The 21,884-nt window shown below is 36.8% G+C and overlaps 5 protein-coding genes across 5 annotated transcripts in view; 3 read left to right on the top strand and 2 right to left on the bottom strand.

Annotated features, from left to right (window-relative positions):
- The window catches only part of Myo81F (unconventional myosin 81F), an 89,335-nt gene extending 78,010 nt beyond the window's left edge, over positions 1 to 11,325 (top strand). The window contains exons 27-40 of the mRNA XM_090112108.1: positions 66 to 204; positions 450 to 626; positions 943 to 1,090; positions 1,382 to 1,553; positions 1,853 to 2,089; positions 2,662 to 2,830; positions 2,976 to 3,161; positions 5,341 to 5,526; positions 5,923 to 6,130; positions 6,711 to 6,843; positions 7,234 to 7,369; positions 7,710 to 7,946; positions 8,512 to 8,715; positions 9,074 to 11,325. Coding sequence (XP_089968234.1) covers positions 66 to 204; positions 450 to 626; positions 943 to 1,090; positions 1,382 to 1,553; positions 1,853 to 2,089; positions 2,662 to 2,830; positions 2,976 to 3,161; positions 5,341 to 5,526; positions 5,923 to 6,130; positions 6,711 to 6,843; positions 7,234 to 7,369; positions 7,710 to 7,946; positions 8,512 to 8,715; positions 9,074 to 9,178 — 2,437 coding nt within the window. The 3' untranslated portion in view covers positions 9,179 to 11,325. The remainder of the gene's footprint in view (positions 1 to 65; positions 205 to 449; positions 627 to 942; positions 1,091 to 1,381; positions 1,554 to 1,852; positions 2,090 to 2,661; positions 2,831 to 2,975; positions 3,162 to 5,340; positions 5,527 to 5,922; positions 6,131 to 6,710; positions 6,844 to 7,233; positions 7,370 to 7,709; positions 7,947 to 8,511; positions 8,716 to 9,073) is intronic.
- Positions 11,326 to 11,782: 457 nt separating this feature from the next.
- Polr2G (DNA-directed RNA polymerase II subunit Rpb7) lies at positions 11,783 to 14,250 on the bottom strand. The gene is made up of 6 exons (XM_090112556.1): positions 14,099 to 14,250; positions 13,918 to 14,027; positions 13,665 to 13,824; positions 13,495 to 13,545; positions 13,160 to 13,297; positions 11,783 to 11,879 (listed from the first exon to the last, which is right to left on the bottom strand). The coding sequence occupies exons 1-6, from the start codon at positions 14,108 to 14,110 to the stop codon at positions 11,829 to 11,831; spliced, it is 522 nt and encodes a 173-aa protein (XP_089968682.1). The 5' UTR covers positions 14,111 to 14,250; the 3' UTR covers positions 11,783 to 11,828.
- Positions 14,251 to 14,678: 428 nt separating this feature from the next.
- Rab8 (RAS oncogene family member Rab8) lies at positions 14,679 to 17,390 on the top strand. Its single transcript, XM_090112479.1, has 5 exons — positions 14,679 to 14,877; positions 15,133 to 15,193; positions 15,272 to 15,476; positions 15,551 to 15,691; positions 16,793 to 17,390. Exons 1-5 carry the CDS (start codon positions 14,754 to 14,756, stop codon positions 16,895 to 16,897), a joined length of 636 nt encoding a protein of 211 aa, XP_089968605.1. The 5' UTR covers positions 14,679 to 14,753; the 3' UTR covers positions 16,898 to 17,390.
- Positions 17,391 to 17,763: 373 nt separating this feature from the next.
- Positions 17,764 to 19,172, bottom strand: LOC149900785 (mitochondrial inner membrane subdomain organizer). Its single transcript, XM_090112404.1, has 5 exons — positions 18,968 to 19,172; positions 18,839 to 18,898; positions 18,595 to 18,768; positions 18,368 to 18,511; positions 17,764 to 18,273 (listed from the first exon to the last, which is right to left on the bottom strand). The coding sequence occupies exons 1-5, from the start codon at positions 19,037 to 19,039 to the stop codon at positions 17,911 to 17,913; spliced, it is 813 nt and encodes a 270-aa protein (XP_089968530.1). The 5' UTR covers positions 19,040 to 19,172; the 3' UTR covers positions 17,764 to 17,910.
- A 293-nt stretch (positions 19,173 to 19,465) lies between these two features.
- Positions 19,466 to 20,792, top strand: Sec13 (nuclear pore and COPII coat complex component secretory 13). Its single transcript, XM_090112636.1, has 2 exons — positions 19,466 to 20,111; positions 20,339 to 20,792. The coding sequence occupies exons 1-2, from the start codon at positions 19,542 to 19,544 to the stop codon at positions 20,708 to 20,710; spliced, it is 942 nt and encodes a 313-aa protein (XP_089968762.1). The 5' UTR covers positions 19,466 to 19,541; the 3' UTR covers positions 20,711 to 20,792.
- Positions 20,793 to 21,884: the final 1,092 nt, after the last annotated feature.

Below are 21,884 nucleotides of genomic sequence, written 5' to 3' on the forward strand. Positions count from 1 at the left end.
GTATAACTTTAAAAAAAAAAATAATAAAATAAAACATATAACAATTTTCTACATTATTTTCATAGGCAACAAGGTCCTGGTGGAGGGTCAGCAGATAACCGCTTCGTGTTCAAGCGTCGTTTGTTCCGCGGCGGTCGAGAACTGCCACACGATCCTGTAGAAGTCGCTCTGTTGTATGCACAAGCTGTGCATAGTGTTGTAAAGGTATGTTTTTTCTTTTCTATACTCTGTTTTGCTACTCTTACTTACTCTTATCTTCTCTTCGTCTTAAAAAAATGTGGTAAAATAATAAAAATATCGTTAATGTACATTTTGAAAAAAGAGTAATAAATTACGATAGATTTTTCCACTTTTTAAAAAGATATATCAATATTTTATATGTAAATTCATTTTTACAACCATCATAATGCTGTCTAATTTCAATTTTATAAATATTCATATCCTTTTAGATGGACGAGTTCCCAGTCTCCGAGAAAGTAGCGCTCCAACTAGCAGGGCTTCAAGCTCAAGTGTCCTTGGGGGAACCAGCCGCTAGCCCTCCGCCCCCTCACACAAGGGCGTATTATTCACACCCTGAGCAGTTCCTACCACCGAGGATCGCTAAAACTAGACCAGCGCATCAATGGGTTAGTATTAATGTCATAATATGTGCTGGAGAGTACAATTTGGTCACTATAATAGAAGTTCTTGTTCAAACAAATCATTCCCATGAGAATTTTCTTTGACTATGTGGGTATAATATGTAAATATTGAAGAGAATACGAACTCCATTAATGATTAAAAACTTCTATACTGATATATAAACATTTGAAAACAATGTTATCCTACCATAATTGATTATTTCTATACACTTTCGCCCTTCTTTTATTTGTATACTTAATTGAATTTATGAAATAAACAACCCATATTTTCTTGTTCTTATAACATTTTTAATACTTTTAGGCAACAATACTGGCCCAAGCGCATCGTCAATACGGCGCAGGACGAGCGGAATTAACCGCCAAAGCTTTATACCTATCCTGTGTGATGCAGTATCCTTTATATGGCGTCACACTGTTCCCTGTTACCTACAAAGGATATTGGGCTCATGGTACGTACATACATTTTATTATATTAAACGCCATTTAAAAATATTTATCAAAGCTTTATGTAAGAAAAGTTTTCCCGTTAAAGTATACCTTCTCATGTACCGAAAAAGATGAAGTGGGCATTTGTAAAGTTATGTTCCTATATTTTGTTAATTTTAAAGTATAGCCAAGTTGGTCGAAATAAAAAATAATTAAGATGCGAGTTAGAAACTTTTTGCATTTAAACAGCAGTAAATATTTCAGGAAAATGGAAAAATTTATTTATTTATTTATTTATTGTCTTATGTCAACAGGTCCGAATGTAATGCTAGGAGTAGGATCAGAAGGTGTAGTCCTTGTTCGACCAGCAGATAAAGTAGTGCTAGCAGAATACCCATATTCGAATATAGCTGCGATACTCATGGATCCAGTGGATAATGGACTCACTCTTAGCTTAACTCACCATGGACAACATGATGGATTGAGGTTAGTGTAGATCTAAATATTTCATTAACTCATTTTATTCGCTTGCAGAACTTAGGTTAGTTTTCCACGTTATTGCAACATACCCAACAATTTAACCCAGACACATTGTTATTCCTGTTATTTGTATCATAATAATTAACAGTCTGAATCACTGAATATTATGAGATACACTAAGAAAAAGACACTTTTTGTCCTAATTGAACGAAGCAATGAACAGATCTTTTTCACTAAGTTATTTCCCGCTCGACATACAACAATTTCTTATTTTATATATAACTTCATTATATCTTCTTTCCCAGGTGCATAGTACTCGAATGCGCACAAAAACAAGAAGCAGCATGGTTAATGGCGGCATACAGTCCAACCCTTGCGAACAGCCTTTCCGAAGAGCCACCAAGACGTGCGGCACCGGCGAGTGAACGTACGCGACTGGCGGCCGCATTGCGCTCTGCTAGACGGGCATTGGTTGACTGTGGTCTATTGAGAAGACCGCCTGATCTCTCCGCGGGAGGATTCTTGAGGAATACCCTCAGAAGGTATTTATTTATTTCGCTTCTCTAGCATGATAAAGTCTTGGAGGAACCACCAAGACATGCGGCACCGGTGAGTGAACGTACGCGACTGGCGGCCGCACTGCGGTCTGCTAGACGGGCTTTGGTTGATTGTGGTCTATTGAGAAGACCGCCGGATCTCTCTGCGGGAGGATTCTTGAGGAATACGCTCAGAAGGTACGTATTTTTTACATGTGCTCGTACTTCTTACGTGAAATCCCTTTTTAAAATGTGTCAAATTTCACTCAAAAATAATTTTGCGTCATGTGATTTTGTGTGAGAGAAGAATTCCATTTCAGAAATATTTTTATTTTAAACAATAATAGGTATTTCATTTGATTTAAAAAATGTAAGAAACGTTTTCATTCAGTAATAAAGTAATACGTTATTATATGTATCAACGGCACTTATCTTTACATTGTACTAAATAATGTATCTCTTTCACTCATTCAAAAAATAATTGGAAGTTAATTATTATTTAAAGTATATATAAAGTATATAATATCTTTTCATTTTTTTTTTTCATTTAACATCTCTAATATCCAACTCATCCGCAGACTAAGCAAGCACCGTCTCGAGCGTGTCCGCTTGGACCTCTCTGCGGAATCCCAAGGCGAGTGCTACAAGGGCTTCCCGGCCGCATACTGGTGCTGGGCGCGGAGTCTCCCACACTCGCTGACCAAGCTTAATGAGGCTGAGGAAGTCGCTGCTATGCAGATATTTAAGGTTCGATTGTATTGTCAACTAGTTAAACAGTGTCTTGATATCCAATAATCGGCAATGTGTTAAAACTTTGTGTTGTGTTTAGATTATTTTCATATCATATAGAACTGGTGGTCAGATTCATATAATAACTCTTATCACGTTACAGGACATAATGAGCCACGCGGGTCTGAGCAGCAACGAGGGCAGCAGCAGCAACCTGGCCAGCAACAGCAGCGTCAGCAGCCACGAGAGCGACAGCGACGACCGCGTGGCGCTCGCGCAGGCGCTGCTGCAGCGCTGTCTGCAGAAGGACACGCTGCTCACCGAGCTGTACATGCAGCTCATCAAGCAGGTGAGGCAGCAGCAGCAGCAACTGGCCAGCAACAGCAGCGTCAGCAGCCACGAGAGCGACAGCGACGACCGCGTGGCGCTCGCGCAGGCGCTGCTGCAGCGCTGTCTGCAGAAGGACACGCTGCTCACCGAGCTGTACATGCAGCTCATCAAGCAGGTGAGGCAGCAGCAGCAGCAACTGGCCAGCAACAGCAGCGTCAGCAGCCACGAGAGCGACAGCGACGACCGCGTGGCGCTCGCGCAGGCGCTGCTGCAGCGCTGTCTGCAGAAGGACACGCTGCTCACCGAGCTGTACATGCAGCTCATCAAGCAGGTGAGGCAGCAGCAGCAGCAACTGGCCAGCAACAGCAGCGTCAGCAGCCACGAGAGCGACAGCGACGACCGCGTGGCGCTCGCGCAGGCGCTGCTGCAGCGCTGTCTGCAGAAGGACACGCTGCTCACCGAGCTGTACATGCAGCTCATCAAGCAGGTGAGGCAGCAGCAGCAGCAACTGGCCAGCAACAGCAGCGTCAGCAGCCACGAGAGCGACAGCGACGACCGCGTGGCGCTCGCGCAGGCGCTGCTGCAGCGCTGTCTGCAGAAGGACACGCTGCTCACCGAGCTGTACATGCAGCTCATCAAGCAGGTGAGGCAGCAGCAGCAGCAACTGGCCAGCAACAGCAGCGTCAGCAGCCACGAGAGCGACAGCGACGACCGCGTGGCGCTCGCGCAGGCGCTGCTGCAGCGCTGTCTGCAGAAGGACACGCTGCTCACCGAGCTGTACATGCAGCTCATCAAGCAGGTGAGGCAGCAGCAGCAGCAACTGGCCAGCAACAGCAGCGTCAGCAGCCACGAGAGCGACAGCGACGACCGCGTGGCGCTCGCGCAGGCGCTGCTGCAGCGCTGTCTGCAGAAGGACACGCTGCTCACCGAGCTGTACATGCAGCTCATCAAGCAGGTGAGGCAGCAGCAGCAGCAACTGGCCAGCAACAGCAGCGTCAGCAGCCACGAGAGCGACAGCGACGACCGCGTGGCGCTCGCGCAGGCGCTGCTGCAGCGCTGTCTGCAGAAGGACACGCTGCTCACCGAGCTGTACATGCAGCTCATCAAGCAGGTGAGGCAGCAGCAGCAGCAACTGGCCAGCAACAGCAGCGTCAGCAGCCACGAGAGCGACAGCGACGACCGCGTGGCGCTCGCGCAGGCGCTGCTGCAGCGCTGTCTGCAGAAGGACACGCTGCTCACCGAGCTGTACATGCAGCTCATCAAGCAGGTGAGGCAGCAGCAGCAGCAACTGGCCAGCAACAGCAGCGTCAGCAGCCACGAGAGCGACAGCGACGACCGCGTGGCGCTCGCGCAGGCGCTGCTGCAGCGCTGTCTGCAGAAGGACACGCTGCTCACCGAGCTGTACATGCAGCTTATTAAACAGGTACAGTCAGCCAAAGACCTGTTATATGCAGCTCATTAAACAGATACAGTCAGCAAAAAAGACCTGTTATATGCAGCTTAGTAAACAGGTACAGTCGCCAAAAAGGACCTGTTAAATGCAGCTTATTAAGCAGATACAGTCGGCAAAAAAAGATCTGTTACATGCAGCTTATTAAACAGGTATAGTCAACAAAAGACCTGTTATATGCAGCTTAGTAAACAGGTACAGTCGTCAAAAAGGACCTGTTAAATGCAGCTTATTAAGCAGATACAGTCGGCAAAAAAAGATCTGTAACATGCACTTATTAAACAGGTACAGTCAACAAAAGACCTGTTATATGCAGCTTAGTATACAGGTACAGTCGGCAAAAAAAGATCTGTAACATGCAGCTTATTAAACAGGTACAGTTAGCATCAATGACCTATTACAGTTCGGACGGATGATATGACCATTTTTTATTTGGGAGGTCGGAAATTCAATTTCAAAATTAATTTAATTTACTTTAAATGTTATAGTGCAAATAAACTGAAACAATGATTAGGATGTAAAATATTTTATACCGTTAGCCGATTAGGGTGTCCTGACAGAACATTATTATCCTGACATAACATTGATGGCATTATTGCATTAACCCATTGAGCCCCAAGTGGCCCGATCGGTCCGGGTGTCGGTGTCTGTGATTCCGGGGCCTAAGTTATTAACGACCTTGCAAATACAAAACGCCTAGTCATAATGAAATGTTTATTATCCCACTATAACTTATACACTCCAACAGACAACGGAGCACCCGGAGCCCAGTTCGCGGGTGTCCGCCCGGCACTGGGCGCTGCTGTGTGCAGCGGTGGGCGCAGCCCTACCGCCCGCGAAGCCCCTGCGCCGCTTGTTATTAGCCCATTTACGGTACCGAGCCGCAGCCCTACACACGGGAGAGGAGGGCAAGTTCGCACGACGCGCTGAACAGGTACGTGATTTATTTATTAGAAAAAAAATCATAATTTTTGCACTCGACTTTATTGGCGTATAGTCATAATTTTAACACATCAAACATTGTCTAAACTTAAAATTGTTATTGCTATACTTTATTATCCATTAATGTGACCATAGGTTGTAACTATTTTTATCATTAAGCCTAGCTATATAAAATAAACTTATGGTTAAAAAGTTTTATTTTGTCATTATATCGGAATATATGACAAGGCATAATGCTATCCCATATATTTCATTATCATGAAGAAATAAAGAAGCGATAAACTACCAAACTACTCTTAGTATTTCAGTACAGTGAGACGAAGTATTTTCTTTTTAGTTCTCGCACAAATCCAATTTTACTAACAAAGAAATATTTCCCTCCAACCAGGTGGCACTAAGCATAGCCCAAGTGCCGCGTCGTCTAACAGCACCTTCCAAGGAGGAACTGCTATGCGCAGGCGCACGCCGACCGATGCACGTGCGTGTATTACTACTTGATGGGAAACAACATGGGCTGGTGTTTGGGCCAGCAGCTACAGCTGACCATCTGGTGGCCATGTTGAGGGAGAAGATCGGACTCACTGATACTGCTACAGGTAATATTACTCGGATATCATCATAAATTGTTGATTAAAGGCTTTAATAATTGTAGGAATAATTAATTCAAACACGTGGTTGGATATTGGTCATAGCCTCTGAATTTAAAATTTGTAGTAAATTCTATTGCCATCTAAAACAATATTTGTATGAATAACAATATCACAATTTTCATTTCAATAATTTTGATCTTTGTAAATAGGACATTATAAATGTAACATCCATGAAATACTAAAGCCAAATGCATTGATTATTTCGGATGTTTAGTTAACACTCATAACTTTTATCGGATAAGTATATCTTACTTATATATAAAATTCTCGTGTCACAATGTTAGTCTGCATACTCCTCCGAAACGGGTGGACCGATTCTCATGAAATTTTCTGTGCATATCGGGTAAGTCTGAGAATCGGCCAACATCTATTTTTCATATGTACCACGGGCGAAGCCGGGGCGGGCCGCTAGTTTATTATAAATTATTTTTTTTAACTCCTTATTAAAAATGTTTAATTTCAGTTTTTATTCCATTTACACAGTCTAATAAAACTGTTTATAACTAAAATATTGTATAATCACCAGGTTACGCGCTCTACGAGGTGTGCGCAAACTCATCCCCCGCGGGTACGGGCGAGCGAGCACTGGGCGGGGCGGAGCGGGTTGGCGACGTGCTTGCACGGTGGGAGAAAGCTGGCGCTACTGCTGCTGCTTGCAGGTATACAGAGAGACACACACACAAACTCATAACACCATGCCGCATATAAAAAAATACATATCAATGCGCATACAGCCGTTGCGTGCATGTCTGCACACGCACACAGCTATAGAGTCTAGCTTTTAATAAAACATGTACACGTATGTATTTACATACATACATAAATACAAATGCATCAACTCCTGTTGTAAACTGGTATACATACATTGATACAAGTTCGCAACTTGCAGTTATAAACAGAAACAACCAATAAACACACATAAATATTTGTTGAATTTACATAAATAGAATATGCCAAATCAAACATACCACGAAATAAAAATAAGAGCAACTACTACTACCACATACTAGTCAGAGAACAGAATATTAAGAATAAAGTATAAATTGCAGGCTAGTATTCAAGAAGCGTCTCTTCCTGGGCGACCGTCCGCTGCACAGCGCGTGCGTGGCTGAAATGGAGCTGCTCTACTACCAGCTGCTGCATGCTGTACGACACGATCGACTACCTATAGAGACTGATGAAGCGGTACGTATTGAATATCCACATAAACGTAGTAAATATGAAAAAGTTTGTATGTGTGTAGAGTACCATATAAGTTATGTGAATACAGATAATAAAAAATTCGATGTGACTATTTGTACGGGTACTGGACGAATAAATTATATATTATTCAATTATGTACATTCTTTGATACAAAAATGATTAGCAATTGTTTACTTTTACTTTATTGGAATCCTTGTCGACAAATGTTAATATAATACGTGCATGTTTTCGCAACGCAACGTCAAGCCCCTATTTTGCCTACTTATGAACATACAAAAATGATCTTTAACATCCAGTACTTAAGATCCTTATTCCCTTGCAGGTGATGGTAGCAGCGTTACACGCGCAAGTTGTTAAGGGCGAGTGCAGCGGCGGTGCGGAGTGCGCAGCTGCAGCTGGTGCTGTGCTGCCCGCACGGCTTGTACCAGCTCTACCAGCACCAGCTGTGAGATTGCACCACCTGGCCTTAAGGGGAACTCCACCTCATGCGGCTATGCAGCGTGCGCTGACGTTAGCTGCGTCTTGGCCACTCGCAAGGGCTACCATATTTGATGTTATGGTTTGTATTTAGTGCTAACTTTCTTTTGAAGTTGTCAAAAATGTTACGGTAATGTTACATTACTCTACCACTTGTAGCGAGTCGCTACAAGTGATAGTAATTTTATTAAAAAAAAACGGTTTATTTAAAATACTACTTAAAACACATGTAGGCAGACTTTTGCTTTGGATAATTTCTTAAGCGCGATTGAGTTAGTTTTTAATTAAACCGTTCATTTAAAAAAACTACTTAAAACACAATACACATGTAGGCAGAGTTTTGCTTTGGACAATTTCTTAACGTGATTACTCAATCAAAGTTGTTAATTAAACATCATGATTATTTATTTAAATTTCGCTTATTTCATTTAAGTGTCGCAAATTGGACACTTTGCACGTTTGTCTGTTAATTCAGCGTGTTAATAACGGTCAGTTATCACATAATTGTTACTCAACCGGAATCCCCTGGCACAGAAACCCCTGTAGATGAATATGGGCGGTGGACTCGCTTGCGATCAGGCGCTCCACAAGCCCGTTTGCCCTGTAATATATAAAAAAAAATCACAACTGAACACTAAATCCCACAGCAATCGTTCACGTCAAACTGGCCGCGAGCCCTCTGGCTAGCAGTGGACGCGCGTGGTCTAACCCTACTGCGTCGCGGCGCACGTGCGGCCCTTGTATCGCACGACCACGACCAGCTGCTGGCTGTGTCGCCCGCACCGCGCGCGCTCTTGTTAGTCACTAGAGCGGATAAGAAACACGCTAAGCTCGTGCTGTCCACTGATCAGGTATGATTGTTTGTTTTATGGTGTGAGATTTTTTTTATATAATTGTAATCTGATATTACAAACAAACATTTTTTATTTATTGCCTACCACAGAGAAAAGTACATATAAGATATAATTAAAAACAGATAATTATTAATTTTGTGATTTAATGGACTAGCAAAATTTGGGTGCTAAGTGCAGATGGGCCAAATAAAGCGCCCAAAGTGAGTTTGCACTGGTAGAAGTTTTCACTTTATGTACTTAGATTGAAATTTCCAATATATCCAATGCCAGAGATAGTCCGTTAAAAAGCTTACTAACCATATAAAACCCTAAGAATTTGTCGATTTATCAATTCTATATCCAATCTCGTCCACAGGCATACCAGATCGCGACCCTAATCAAGGACTACATAGAGGCTGTGCGCGGGCCCGTGTGCCCGGCCGTGCCGCAGCCCGCCGGCGCCGCGCCGCCCGCCTCCTGACACCCGCACGCCTAGTGCCACTGCTTCCACGTCACGCACTGAGCGGGCCTGACAGATGACACGTGACAGCTGACAGATGACAACTGACAGTTGACAGCTAACAGTTGACAGCTGACAGTTGGCGGCTGACGTGCGGCGGGACGCGCGACCTTTCCGTTCATTACATTCAGTTGCGAACGAGTTTGGTCAAACGACCAAAAAGCTTATCTGTAGACTTTTCTGTGACTGCGTTTTATATTTCTGATTCGATGGAACGCGTACAAATTTTGTTTCGCAATGAATCTCAAGATCTTCTAGGCTCAATGAAAGGATACATCGAGCACGCCGAAAAGATAGATGTAAATCTAGAAACATTAGTTAGAGCTTCTTCAAGTATATACTCACGATTTAAATATAATTTAGAGCACGATATAGTGTCGGTATAGTATTACTTTAACGGTCGCGTTCGGGAAGTAAATGTTTATATAGTATATCATTTAAACGTTAATATTTTACGCTAGATATATTAAAAATGCTAGTCTTCGTATTGATTAGTTAGCTAAATCTCGTCTTCTTTCCACATTTACTTCAGAGACAGGTAACAGGTTCGAGTGGTGTTCGGTTTTGAGTGTCAGGATGGACGATTTAAGGTAGCCAGGTGACGGGGAAGCAAAAAATTCCAATAAACCCACATAGTAATAGAATAAAACATTTCTCTCTATCCTCTAAAGGGTCTGTTACATAAGATCGATTTAACGCTCACGTGCGTTTCTATCGTCATATGTACCGTGACCCTTATATAAAATATATCAGTATTATTACAATTAAATAAAAATTCGTGTTGTATGTAAAATTCGAACAGTTTAATCATATTGTTAAGAATGATAGAATGTTTGGATGTTAGATAGTTGTTGTATTTCAATCTTACTCCCCTTTTAGTCTGTGCTTAAGTATGTAGATGTCACTACTGGCGATGTTTGGAGCGTTAATTAATGTACCCTTATTTATAACAAAAATATTAAATACATTTCGGTGTCGTTGGAATTAATACTATACTTATTTCAAAAATATTTTGTCATTTAAAAAGTTAAAATATACTTGATTAATTATACACTTATAATGAATGGTCCAAACATCACCAGTTTCCCTTAGTACTAGGCCAACCCACTGTAAACCTTACGATTTAAACTATACAATATTTCATGTTATAACCATATTGTAGATGAATCTTATAAAATAGTTACTACTTGTTAACTCTAAGAAATCTCATATCAGCTAATTCCTACTGTTAACCCTCCTTGCTTCGGTGGAACCTTCCTGTACTGTTGAGTACGTAGCATAGTATATGTCTGTTTTCAATTGCGAATAATTTTATTCTGATGTCTTATTTTGTGCCTTGTAACGCGGCATGTGAACCTGGCCAGAATCTAAGTATAATTAACAAAAATACTTAGACTGCTTAGAATCAAATATAAATTTAAAAAACAAACTATTTTGGGCGCGTCAATTAAGCATATATTTAGCCAAACAATGGCTTGTTACAATATTTTGTATGCTACCTCTGGCCAGCACGCATCGCCTGCATATAATCAGTGAGCGAACTGCAAATTTATTGTGACTGCAAAGTAATTAAATTGTTCCAAATATATCTTCTATCTTGAATATTATAACACTATATTGCACAATGTTATGTCTCAATATTTTATTATAAAATATATAACTAGTACATATAAATGTTTTGAAGCATTCATGCTTCGGTTATTCTAAAAGTAAGCTAAAAATTATTTTTAGTTTCGTTAGCCTTTTGGTGCTTAGATATCTGCTTGGATTGAGTTTTTGATCTCATATTGAGTATTATTTATATAGATGCCATATTCCGAGTATGAGCAAAGTTCAGGTTTAATTTATTTCATATGTATTTTTTATAATTTGTATATAATTGACGAACCAAAGAATTGATCATCCCTTTGGATTTTTTTTATTATTAGATAATATAATTACGTTTTTAGTTCATGTATATAGTGATAGAATAGATAATATAATGATTGACCTAAAGTTTAATTGAATAAAAATGTAACTGAGTGTTACATCAATCAATAATGTTAAAAATTAATCAAGACTAAATGCAGCAGTACACAAATGAATCATGTTATATTACAAAAATACTGATTTTTTTTTTTCCCTTTTTATTTTGTAAATCATATGGCTGAAAATAAGTATAATTCAAAGAAAATTTCGCAGTGATAATAATTGTAACAAAATATTTTTCTGATATATAAATTATATTTGAAAAATCATCCAACTTATTTTCATTGTTGTATAAGGACATAAAATGCTATATTTGCAAACTTTGGCATTCTTCAATCTTTCTAGTTTCTATTAACTAAAGCTTCCAGCTTAGATACGACTAATTCTTATAAATATTTAACACTTCCTCATTTATAAGGAAAACTATGTAAGATTTGTGTTAGATGTAAGCTAATATGAACAATAAATTGATTTTCAACCACCAAGATACTGCCTAAATAGACTGATTGTGTCCAAATATTTAACCTTTTTTGATGATTTTTTGTTTACAGTATAGATTTGTCCCAACAATTTGAATGCCAAATAAATAAAACAATAAATATGAAAGATGTTTTATTTCATCATTAAATATAGTGCTTATAAATTATTGTGTCACTAATCCTAGATAATCATCCATGAGTGTCCCGATTGCAAACTGAAAACAAAAACAAATATTTTATTTAATTTCGTGAATATACAAATTATTGAATGGTCTTTTATGTGCTTGTTAGGCTATCAATACATAAACAGGAAGAAGTAATGTAATGAACAGGAAAATAAATTTAATTATCAAAGGTACTTCATAAGACCTTCATAGTAGAATCCATAGAACAGTGTAGAATCCAATAAGTCATCGACATTACATATTTTCTAACTACCCAAGATGTTCCAATATCCAAAGTTAACAAAATAAACAACTTTTTAAAATCATTTTTTTTAAGTGTTAGGCCCTTCGCTCATGGGGCTACTCAAAAATGACTGAACTAATCAGTAATTACGATTACAAACCAGTTACAAATTTTATCTCGCATACAACGCTACTCAAGTTATAATATATTATATAGTTTCAGTCACTTGTCAATGTTTGCTCGTTCATTTTTATCATAAAAAACAAAGAAACTCGGGAAACCAGTAGCGTGGAGACCGGCACGACGCGTCGCGCGTGATTTGTTGCTAACGCGTTACTCACCAGTTAGTAACTAGTCGCGTCGTGTGCGAATCTCCATAGAACATGTATGGGCTGTGACGCTCAGGCAACTCGTTAGTAATTTGAGTTTGTGACTAGTTCTTTTTGAGTAGCTCCATGAGCGAAGGGCCTTAAGTTTTGAATTATTCACTTATTGCAAGAATTTATATTATACTAGCGGTCCGCCCCGGCTTCGCCCGTGGTACAATTTACGTTTTCTCTACATAAGAACCATCCTCGTACTTCAAGGAATATAAAAAAAAAATTATCGAAATCGGTCCACCCATTCACGCGTGATGCCGTGACAACAGAAAACGGGTTTCATTTTTATATATATAGATGTAGGAGTATTACTAGCTGATGAGAATTACATCAGGAACGAGATTTGACAACTGTCGATCTAGCGGAGCGTCGCGTCGATGGTCGGCTGCAGACGTCGCTTGGTTACAAACGAAGAACGGCTTGAGCACCATGTTTGCGACGAATCGCTATTGTTCCGAGTATTCTTGTGCATTGTCGTTTCAAAACTAATTTCCTTCCTATTTATTCCCTAATAACTAGCGCATAGATTTGTGCGATTCAATAACTTTTGTCTGTGACATTGTGATTACCAACCAACCAAGATATGACTGACCTTGATGATTATGGCCATCCGCTCATAAATATATAAAACAAAAATCAATTTTTTATCCCCAATGCATCATTTAAAAAACCTTATGAAATGAAACTAAAATATAATAAATACTCACAATGCCTGTAGCATCGACCCTGGTTCCAACAATTTTTAATCTGATAACATCTTCCTCTTGAATGACGTTATCTTCCTGTTTACTTTTATAGCAAGGAGGATTCACATTGGGACAGAACTCCATATCTGCTGGTATTGACTGTAAATAAAGTTTTTTAGCATTAGTTATTTTTTGACCCCACTCTCTATGAAGTGTTTGGTAGTTGTTCAATATGTATCCAATATTTTTCTAGACATCGATTCCTCGAAAGATAGTTCATATATTAAAATTATTTTTATAAATCCACAGAAGACAAGGATTTATTATTTTATTTAGTAGAATATAAATTTACTTACATGGTGAGAAATGAAACAGCTCAATGGTCCTATTTGTGCAAACATTCCAACCTGAAAGAAAAATATGTTACTTATGTTTATAAAAGTTCCAAGATGCATTAAAATAATATCTTCACACCAATCAATCAATAAATAAACAAATATGTTGTACATAATTTATTGATTAATACCTTATTAACTTGTGTGACAATAGCATCTAAAACTTCTCCTTTGAATGGTCTAAATACAATTGCCTTATATTTAACCGGATAGACTACAAAACCCTGACCGGGTTGTATAAGCCCAGCTCCAATACTATCTATTGTTGTCACTGCTATAACGAAACCGTATCTGTAAATAAGTACAATTTATATTGAATATTGATACATTGACCAACTCCTGTTTGTAAACATAACCTCATCATACACAAATAAATGTCCTTACTTTCCTGTACATGTTCCTTCTACTTCTGTATAAAGCTTTTCTTTAACTGTGTCTAGCAACTGGGGCCCAAAGTATCTAGGGTGCAAAAGAACTTCGTGCTCCAAAGAAATCTAAAATCAAGAAACATAGCTCGTTAAGTTTGCCGCGTTAAAATTGTTAATTATGTGTATATTTTACTTACGTGATAAAACATGATTACTTATTTATAATTTTGGCATTATTTAGTGAATATGTATTAAAATTTAATATTTTTCTCTAATGTTTAGGCTAAAAACAAGCCGAAAGCCACAAAATCACAACAAAATACAAGCTTTTGTGAATGTGTCATTTTTAATGTCATTTGTCATGTGTCAAAAATCTAAATTTACATTGATGATTTGATGGCTACTAGCCGATTGGTAAACATGATTCAAAATATATTCTGTAAATGAGAGCTGAAAGCCGCTTGGCTTTTCCATAATGCGTTGTATTGATAATGATAATTACTATGCCCAACTTTCAACAAATTGAATAGAAATAGAAGAAATGGAATAAGTTCAACGAAGTTAGTAGAATAATATTTAATATATCTACCTTGATCGGTACTATGATAAGTAATTATGAATTAAGAAATAGATTGTAGAACATTTCTAATACCTAAAGTAAACAAACAAATGCAGTCAAAAAAAATCCAAAATTACGGCATAAAATACACAGATAAAATATCACACTGTTTTAATATAGCTGGCAATAAGAGAATACTCGCCAACTCTTGACTCCAACACAGCAACACCAGCGATTACTCAAAAATGCCAAATGAATGGCCGTGTATTCTGTAATCAGATTGTTGTAAAAAAATGGCAAAAACTTACGATTATTTATTTAAATTGCTTCTAATAGGTGATTCAGGTGTCGGAAAAACATCTATATTATTTCGATTTTCAGAAGATGCTTTCAATATTTCATTTATATCAACTATTGGTAAGTATTCATGTCTTTGTACTAAAGGTTATTGTCAAAAAAGTTGTATTTTTTGTACGTAATTAGCTTTGATGTACATTTTTTGTGAACGTTTGTTGTGAATCATTTTTGTTCCCACAACAAATCTGTTGTGAAAAAGGGCGCGGCTCTTTGATAAATGGAGCCCTTATCGAATTAAATGAATGAACTGTTTATGACATCATACACTCTAATTTTAATTAGTTGACTTTACAGTTTAACACCTAATTCTTGCAGGCATTGACTTCAAAATACGAACAATTGATCTCGATGGCAAAAAAGTAAAATTACAAATATGGTGAGTTATTTTCCTGATAAGTGGAACATAGCTGTTGAATCTTTCAAACAATAATAAATTGCTAACTGTACATTTTAGGGATACGGCCGGTCAAGAAAGATTCCGCACGATAACAACAGCCTACTACCGAGGCTCTATGGGAATAATGCTTGTATATGATGTTACAAATGAGAAGAGTTTTGAAAACATAAAAAATTGGATAAGAAACATAGAGGAAAATGCAAGTGCAGATGTGGAAAAGATGATTCTTGGCAATAAGTGTGATTTGGATGCAAAACGACAGGTATTACTTCTGGAAATAATTAGATGTATCATAACAATCATGCAATGTACTCAAAAATACTGTTTCATTCATAGGTCTCCAAGGAAAGAGGAGAACAATTAGCAATAGAGTATCAAATAAAATTTGTAGAAACATCAGCAAAGGATTCATTAAATGTGGAATATGCTTTTTATACATTAGCAAGGGATATCAAAGCTAAGATGGAGAAGAAACAGGTATGATTTCAATTCATATATTATTTATATTAAAATTTATCTCATAAGAATATCACATTTTTATTGCATTAAGTATATTATATTATATTAATACATATTTTCTCTTGTTACATGGCTTTCTATGAACACAGAAGGTAATATTTTGTTGGTTAACACTAGTGTTGTTTTCGTTTTTGTTTGTGTTGTTTAGAAAATATAACCTTATCAATGCCTTGATGAAAATTTTAATTCAGACATAGTTTCATCTATTCTAGCTCTATAATATATATTTGTTATTTTTCCCATATTTTTTATCCATATAATATTAGGAACTCTAATAAGATTCTACCTACCTAATATTACAAATTCTTCTCTTGCCTAATGCATGTAGGCTAGCTGTGATTTATCTAACCATTAACATTTAGATTGTGTTGAATTGATTTTTAATTAAAATTTGAGTCAAACCAGTTTGACAACAAGTAGGAAATATTATTGGTATTAAAACTGTAAACTTATTTCTAAATCACAAATTTTGCTACTATTGTAACTGGTAAAAAGTCTATTCTAAATAATTATTTATTTAGTATAGACTTACATATTATGTACTAATAATAGTTTTAGATAGTATTAGATGTGTTACATAATAGTTTGCATGACTGTTAAGTGTAGTTAGTATAAATAGATATCTTACATGGGAAAATTATGGTGAGCTGAAACAAGATCATTATATTTAACTTTGAGCAGAAACTGACCTTACCTAACTGAATATAATATGTATTGTAATTCATAAAACTATTAATCACTACATCATATAAAGCAAAGTCGCTCCCCGTATCTGTCCTAATGTCTATATGTATGAATGCTTAGATCTTTAAAAGTACATAACAGACTTTGATACAGTTTGCTTTAATAGATAGAGCTATTCACAAGGAAGAGTTACTATATAAATTATTAGGTTTAAGACAAAGCTGGCAAAGCTGCAGGCAGAAAGCTAGAGTAATATAATCTAATATGCTAAAACTTTGTCAATTTTTTAATCTCTGTATAATATTGAAATAATATATTCTTATTCTGTTAACATTTGTGCTTCTAATAATTATTTTTACAACTTTTAATAACCAGGAGGCGAGCAACCCACCAGGTGGCAGAGGTGGCACCCATCAGTTGAAAGCAAATGACCAGCAGCCCAAGCCCACCTCGTGGCTGTCCCGCTGCTCCATCCTCTGACGATGCACAGTCCCGCCCGAACACCCGCGCCAATTACCCCTCTATTAAGTGAATATGGGTCGCAACCCCTACACTATTTTTCGACCTATTTTTAACTGGTGCACTCCGTATGGAGATCAGACTTGCTTTTGTATTTTTATATCCAACATCCTTCATTTCGAGGTGTTAAATTGTGGATATGTTGCAATGTTATCTAGAATAATTTGTGACGTAAGGTCATATCATTTTAAATACATCAATATGTAGTATTTTCTTTCCAGTTTTGAGAAATTTTTAAGCAGTATTTTTGTAAAATAAATGCAATTATGTTTATATTACTATGACATTATCTTAAGGCAAAATTACTGGGTGTTGTTCAATATGTGAACATGGTTAATGGATATTATTTCAATAGATTATTAGCTGTATTTTTCTTTTGCTATTTTAATTAAGATATATATTTTAATGTAATATATACTTCATATTTAATTTGAATAAACAGTGCTTTTTTTAATTATTGCAGTTTTTATTTCGATAATCCCAACAGATTATATAAAATGTTCTAAATCTAATTGATCAGAATCATTAGCCACTTGATTTTCCTTATATTTAAACCTCCATCAAATATGTTCAGAAATACTTCAGATAAATATACTTCTAAAGGATAAGTGTAGAATTACTGTTTGTATATGTCATGTGTCCCAGTCAATATATTGAATCTATTTGAACCCAGTAAAGATGTGGAGGTCAAACTGTTGAACTGTATGATTTAGCAAAGCTATACTATCATAGTATTTTATGATTGATATATGACATAAAAAAATATACTATACACATAGTATATTTTAAATAGTATGATAATAAGTATTGCAAATTAAAAACTGAAGCAGTTAACTAGTAAATTTATTTTTCAACAAATATATACAGAATGGAATTTTAAGTCATGTAGGAAGACAAGTAACCAAATAATTATACTGTAATTTATAACACATTTGGTACTAACTATTAAGTAACATATAAATAAAATGCAATTCTTAAGTAGCTTGTATTTGTTTTGAGTTAGACTTGAATGGTCTGCTGATGATGTATTTTGCACCCACTAATGCATTTTTCGATAAGAAAACTATAATTTGCAATAATTTCTTTGTGGATAGCATAAGCAACTCTTTGGTCATGTAATACCCTTTTCTCCAATACACAACATAGAAAGGCACTGGTGGCAGTTGATCTGACCATATTCCATTTCTTAGACTCTTTGCATGACTCTCAGCAGATAAGAGTGCAGGGGCTATTTTTGATTCGACTGTTTTCTTTCCAATTTGTTGTGGCACAGAAGCTTTAGCGAAACCAAGTTCTATCAGTTTCTGGCCAAGATCCAGAGTTTCCACAGTTTTAGTCTAAAATCAAATGAATGTTACAGTTAGAAAACGTTAAACATATTTAGATATGTAGTATGTAATCTGGTACATTATACAAAAATTATCTACAAACCTTTGGTTGATGTAAATGCAAAAGTACAGTGGAAACTAAATCATCTTTGTCTCTGGCAATTGGCTTTAAAGTAACTTTTTGTCCTTTTGCAACACACTCAAGCCAATTCACAGCATTACCACTTACAATATCAACTCCCCATAGCTACAAATATTATTTATGCATTATAATAAATCATATAACTTGTCATTAAAATCAATTACATGTAAGTTAATTCGTAAAATTACCTTCACTGGTAGAGGTGGTTTACTTGAATGCCATAGAGGCAAGTAAATAGGAGCCTTGTGATTAACCAAAAGTCTTACTGGTGAATGCTGAACTCCAGCATAAACACCCTTCAGTGGTTCATGTTGTTTTATAAAGTGTTCTGGTATTTTACTCGCTTTTGAAAACTTGCTCACCTGTACAACAAACATTATATAATATCGTTTTATTAGCTTTATTTATCCTCAATTTCGAAATACTACTTACCGGGCGGATTTTATGTATCGCTAGAGCGAGTCCTGCAGTAGCTATGCTGTATACGGCGATCTGAAAGGTGGTGTAATGTTATGAAAAATATTCATAAGTGCTCATATTATTTATATCCAAATAACATACGTTTACGCCACGGTAATCCTTATCCAATAAACTCTCGATGTTATAGAAAAATCCTCCTTCTTTCTCAGACATTTTTGTTAGCTTCTATAAAGTAAACTTTTCATAATTTTAATATATTTACGATTAGCTCATCAATATTTTGAGGTAAATTTGGAAGATCGGTCAAGAAGTTTTACCTTTATTTTACTTTCAGTCACCTTTCAGTTTGACTTTCAATGACATTGACACATCTAGACTATAAATTTCGTATGTTCATAAAAATTTACACAAAACCAAGCACAAAACTTTCTATTCACAGTCGCCAGTACCAATATGTCGAATGAAAATGTTCGATAATAATTAAGCTTTGGATAACATATACACAGGACATAAAGCTGACTTCAAAGTTGCTTCAAACAAAGTTTTAAATGTGCAATATAATCTGTAAATATGTTATCTATACCAGTGCACAATAATTGTCAAATGACATATGTGCAGTGTGCTTCCACGTCAACTTTTTTGACATATGTGTCTGAAAACCTATTCACGAGTTTACAAACGTTAAATATTTTTCACTGTATTTCAAAAAATCAAAATGATAAGCGTACTCAACACAATAGATACAGGCCATGAAGACATGATCCATGACGCCGAGTTAGATTATTACGGTCTGCGTCTCGCTACTTGTTCTTCTGATAACTCCGTGAAAATATACGATATTAAAAGTGGTACTCAAACTCTCGCAGCCGACCTCAAGGGTCATTTTGGGCCGGTGTGGCAAGTTGCTTGGGCACATCCCAAGTATGGAAACCTTCTAGCATCCTGTTCATACGACAGGAAAGTTATAATTTGGAAAGAGGCCGGCGAGTGGACAAAGCTGTATGAATACACCGGTCATGAAAGTTCTGTTAACTCTGTAGCTTGGGCACCAGCGGAGTATGGATTGATATTAGCGTGCTGCAGTTCTGACGGCTCCATTTCAATAATCACTTACAATAATGATGCTGGAAACTGGGATGTGAAAAAGATATCTGGAGCTCATGCTATAGGTGTTAATTCGGTGAGCTGGTGCCCAGCAATTTCAGCAGATCTGAGCTTAGATCCACTTACAAATAAAGAAGCCCCTAAAAGACTGGTGTCTGGAGGATGTGACAATTTAATTAAGGTTAGTCAATTAGTCATGTTGCATAATGTTGGCAATATATGTGTTCAATCTTATGAGTTTTCTTGCTAAATAAAATTCATATAAATCAAAATCATTCAAATCATTTAGATGATTTATTAAAAGCATCCTACTCATATCAAATAAAAATTTTAAACTATTTATTAAATCTCACTTACGTATATTGTATTATTGTTATTGAATAATAATTTGATAACATTTATTAACAGATATGGCGAGAACAAGGAGATCAATGGGTGGAAGAGAATCGTCTAGAAATGCACATAGATTGGGTCAGGGATGTGGCTTGGGCACCTTCTCTGGGCTTGCAGAAGTCCATGATTGCAAGTTGCTCACAAGATAAACGTGTTGTTATTTGGACAAGCGATGATAATGTATCCTGGACGCCAACTATTTTGAACACCTTTGATGATGTTGTATGGAGTGTTAGCTGGTCACTGACAGGGAACATCCTGGCTATCTCCGGGGGAGATAATAAAGTTAGCTTATGGAGAGAGAGTGTTGAAGGACAGTGGCAATGCATTAGTGAATTAGCCAAGGGCTTAGGGCAGACTTCCAATGATGAGAGGAGTACTTTGTGATCATACACTAATTGAATTTGTATAATTTTTTATTCTTTTAATTCCTATGTAATTGTATTATTAAATAATTATTATTAACAGATTTGTTGTTTTATTATTATATAATGCAAGCAAGGCAAACAATGCCCACTATAAAATCATATAATATCATGTTTGTGCAAAATGCAAATGGTGATCACTGATCATATAATAAGCACATAATAGTAGTAGTAGTATTTTCGTTAAAATTCAGACTTTTTCCATTCAATTTGATGTTAAATACGAAAATATTCGTATTTGGCTTAGAAACATGTGTTGTCGTGTTTCTAAGCCAAATACGAATATTTTCGTGTACATGATATTAGAATGGGCCACAGGGCACAGACATGAGTAAATAATATACTACAATAGTCAATTTAAAATAATAATGTGAAATAACCATACACACACAACACGTACATAATATACTCTGAGTGAAATTTAATAATTCGCTTATACAAAGTTGACATCGGCTGACCATACATAAGGGTTGTAATTGCGTATTTAAATTAAACCGTTTCACCGCCTGCATGCGGAAATGTTGTTTATCGTAGGCAGTCTTATCATTTATTTTATGTACCTACTTACTTTGATTTGTTTTTTACATCACACTACAAAATAAAACGTGAATATAAGTGTAACGTGTATGTGAACTATGCAAAAACTACTCTAGCGCCGTTTACATTGAGCGAGCGAGCATTTTTAGAACATTATATAGAATTCTTTTGTAAGAACAATGGAGGAATGCTCTGCACCTAAACAGGCTTAGTGTAGACACTAGACACACAAAAAAAAATTGACATAGTGGGGTTAGAATGCGCATTCGCTCATCTGATATAAATCTATTAAAAAAATATTTCTATAGCATATGTGTCATTCTTGTACATATTATCATTACTTCTACAGACTGCAGACCTACATCACTTCCAAGTATCATAAAAATCTGTTCAGTCGCCCACCGAATAAAAAAAACTCGCTAGTTTTAAGCTACACATTGTCAGAACTGATACATTTTTGCATAGTTTTAAATCCAGCTGTATCAATGATTGTCGTAGAATGATAATATTTTACTTATTTTATGTAAAAGGTAACCTAGACCTATAGTTTATCAACACAAAATTATTCAAAAACGGCACACTGCAAAAGTATTGTGACT

Source organism: Colias eurytheme, chromosome 18 (genome assembly GCF_061535395.1).
Source record: "Colias eurytheme isolate Ceu_HAF_F1 chromosome 18, ilColEury1 Martin Lab GWU primary, whole genome shotgun sequence".
Lineage (NCBI taxonomy): Eukaryota > Metazoa > Arthropoda > Insecta > Lepidoptera > Pieridae > Colias > Colias eurytheme.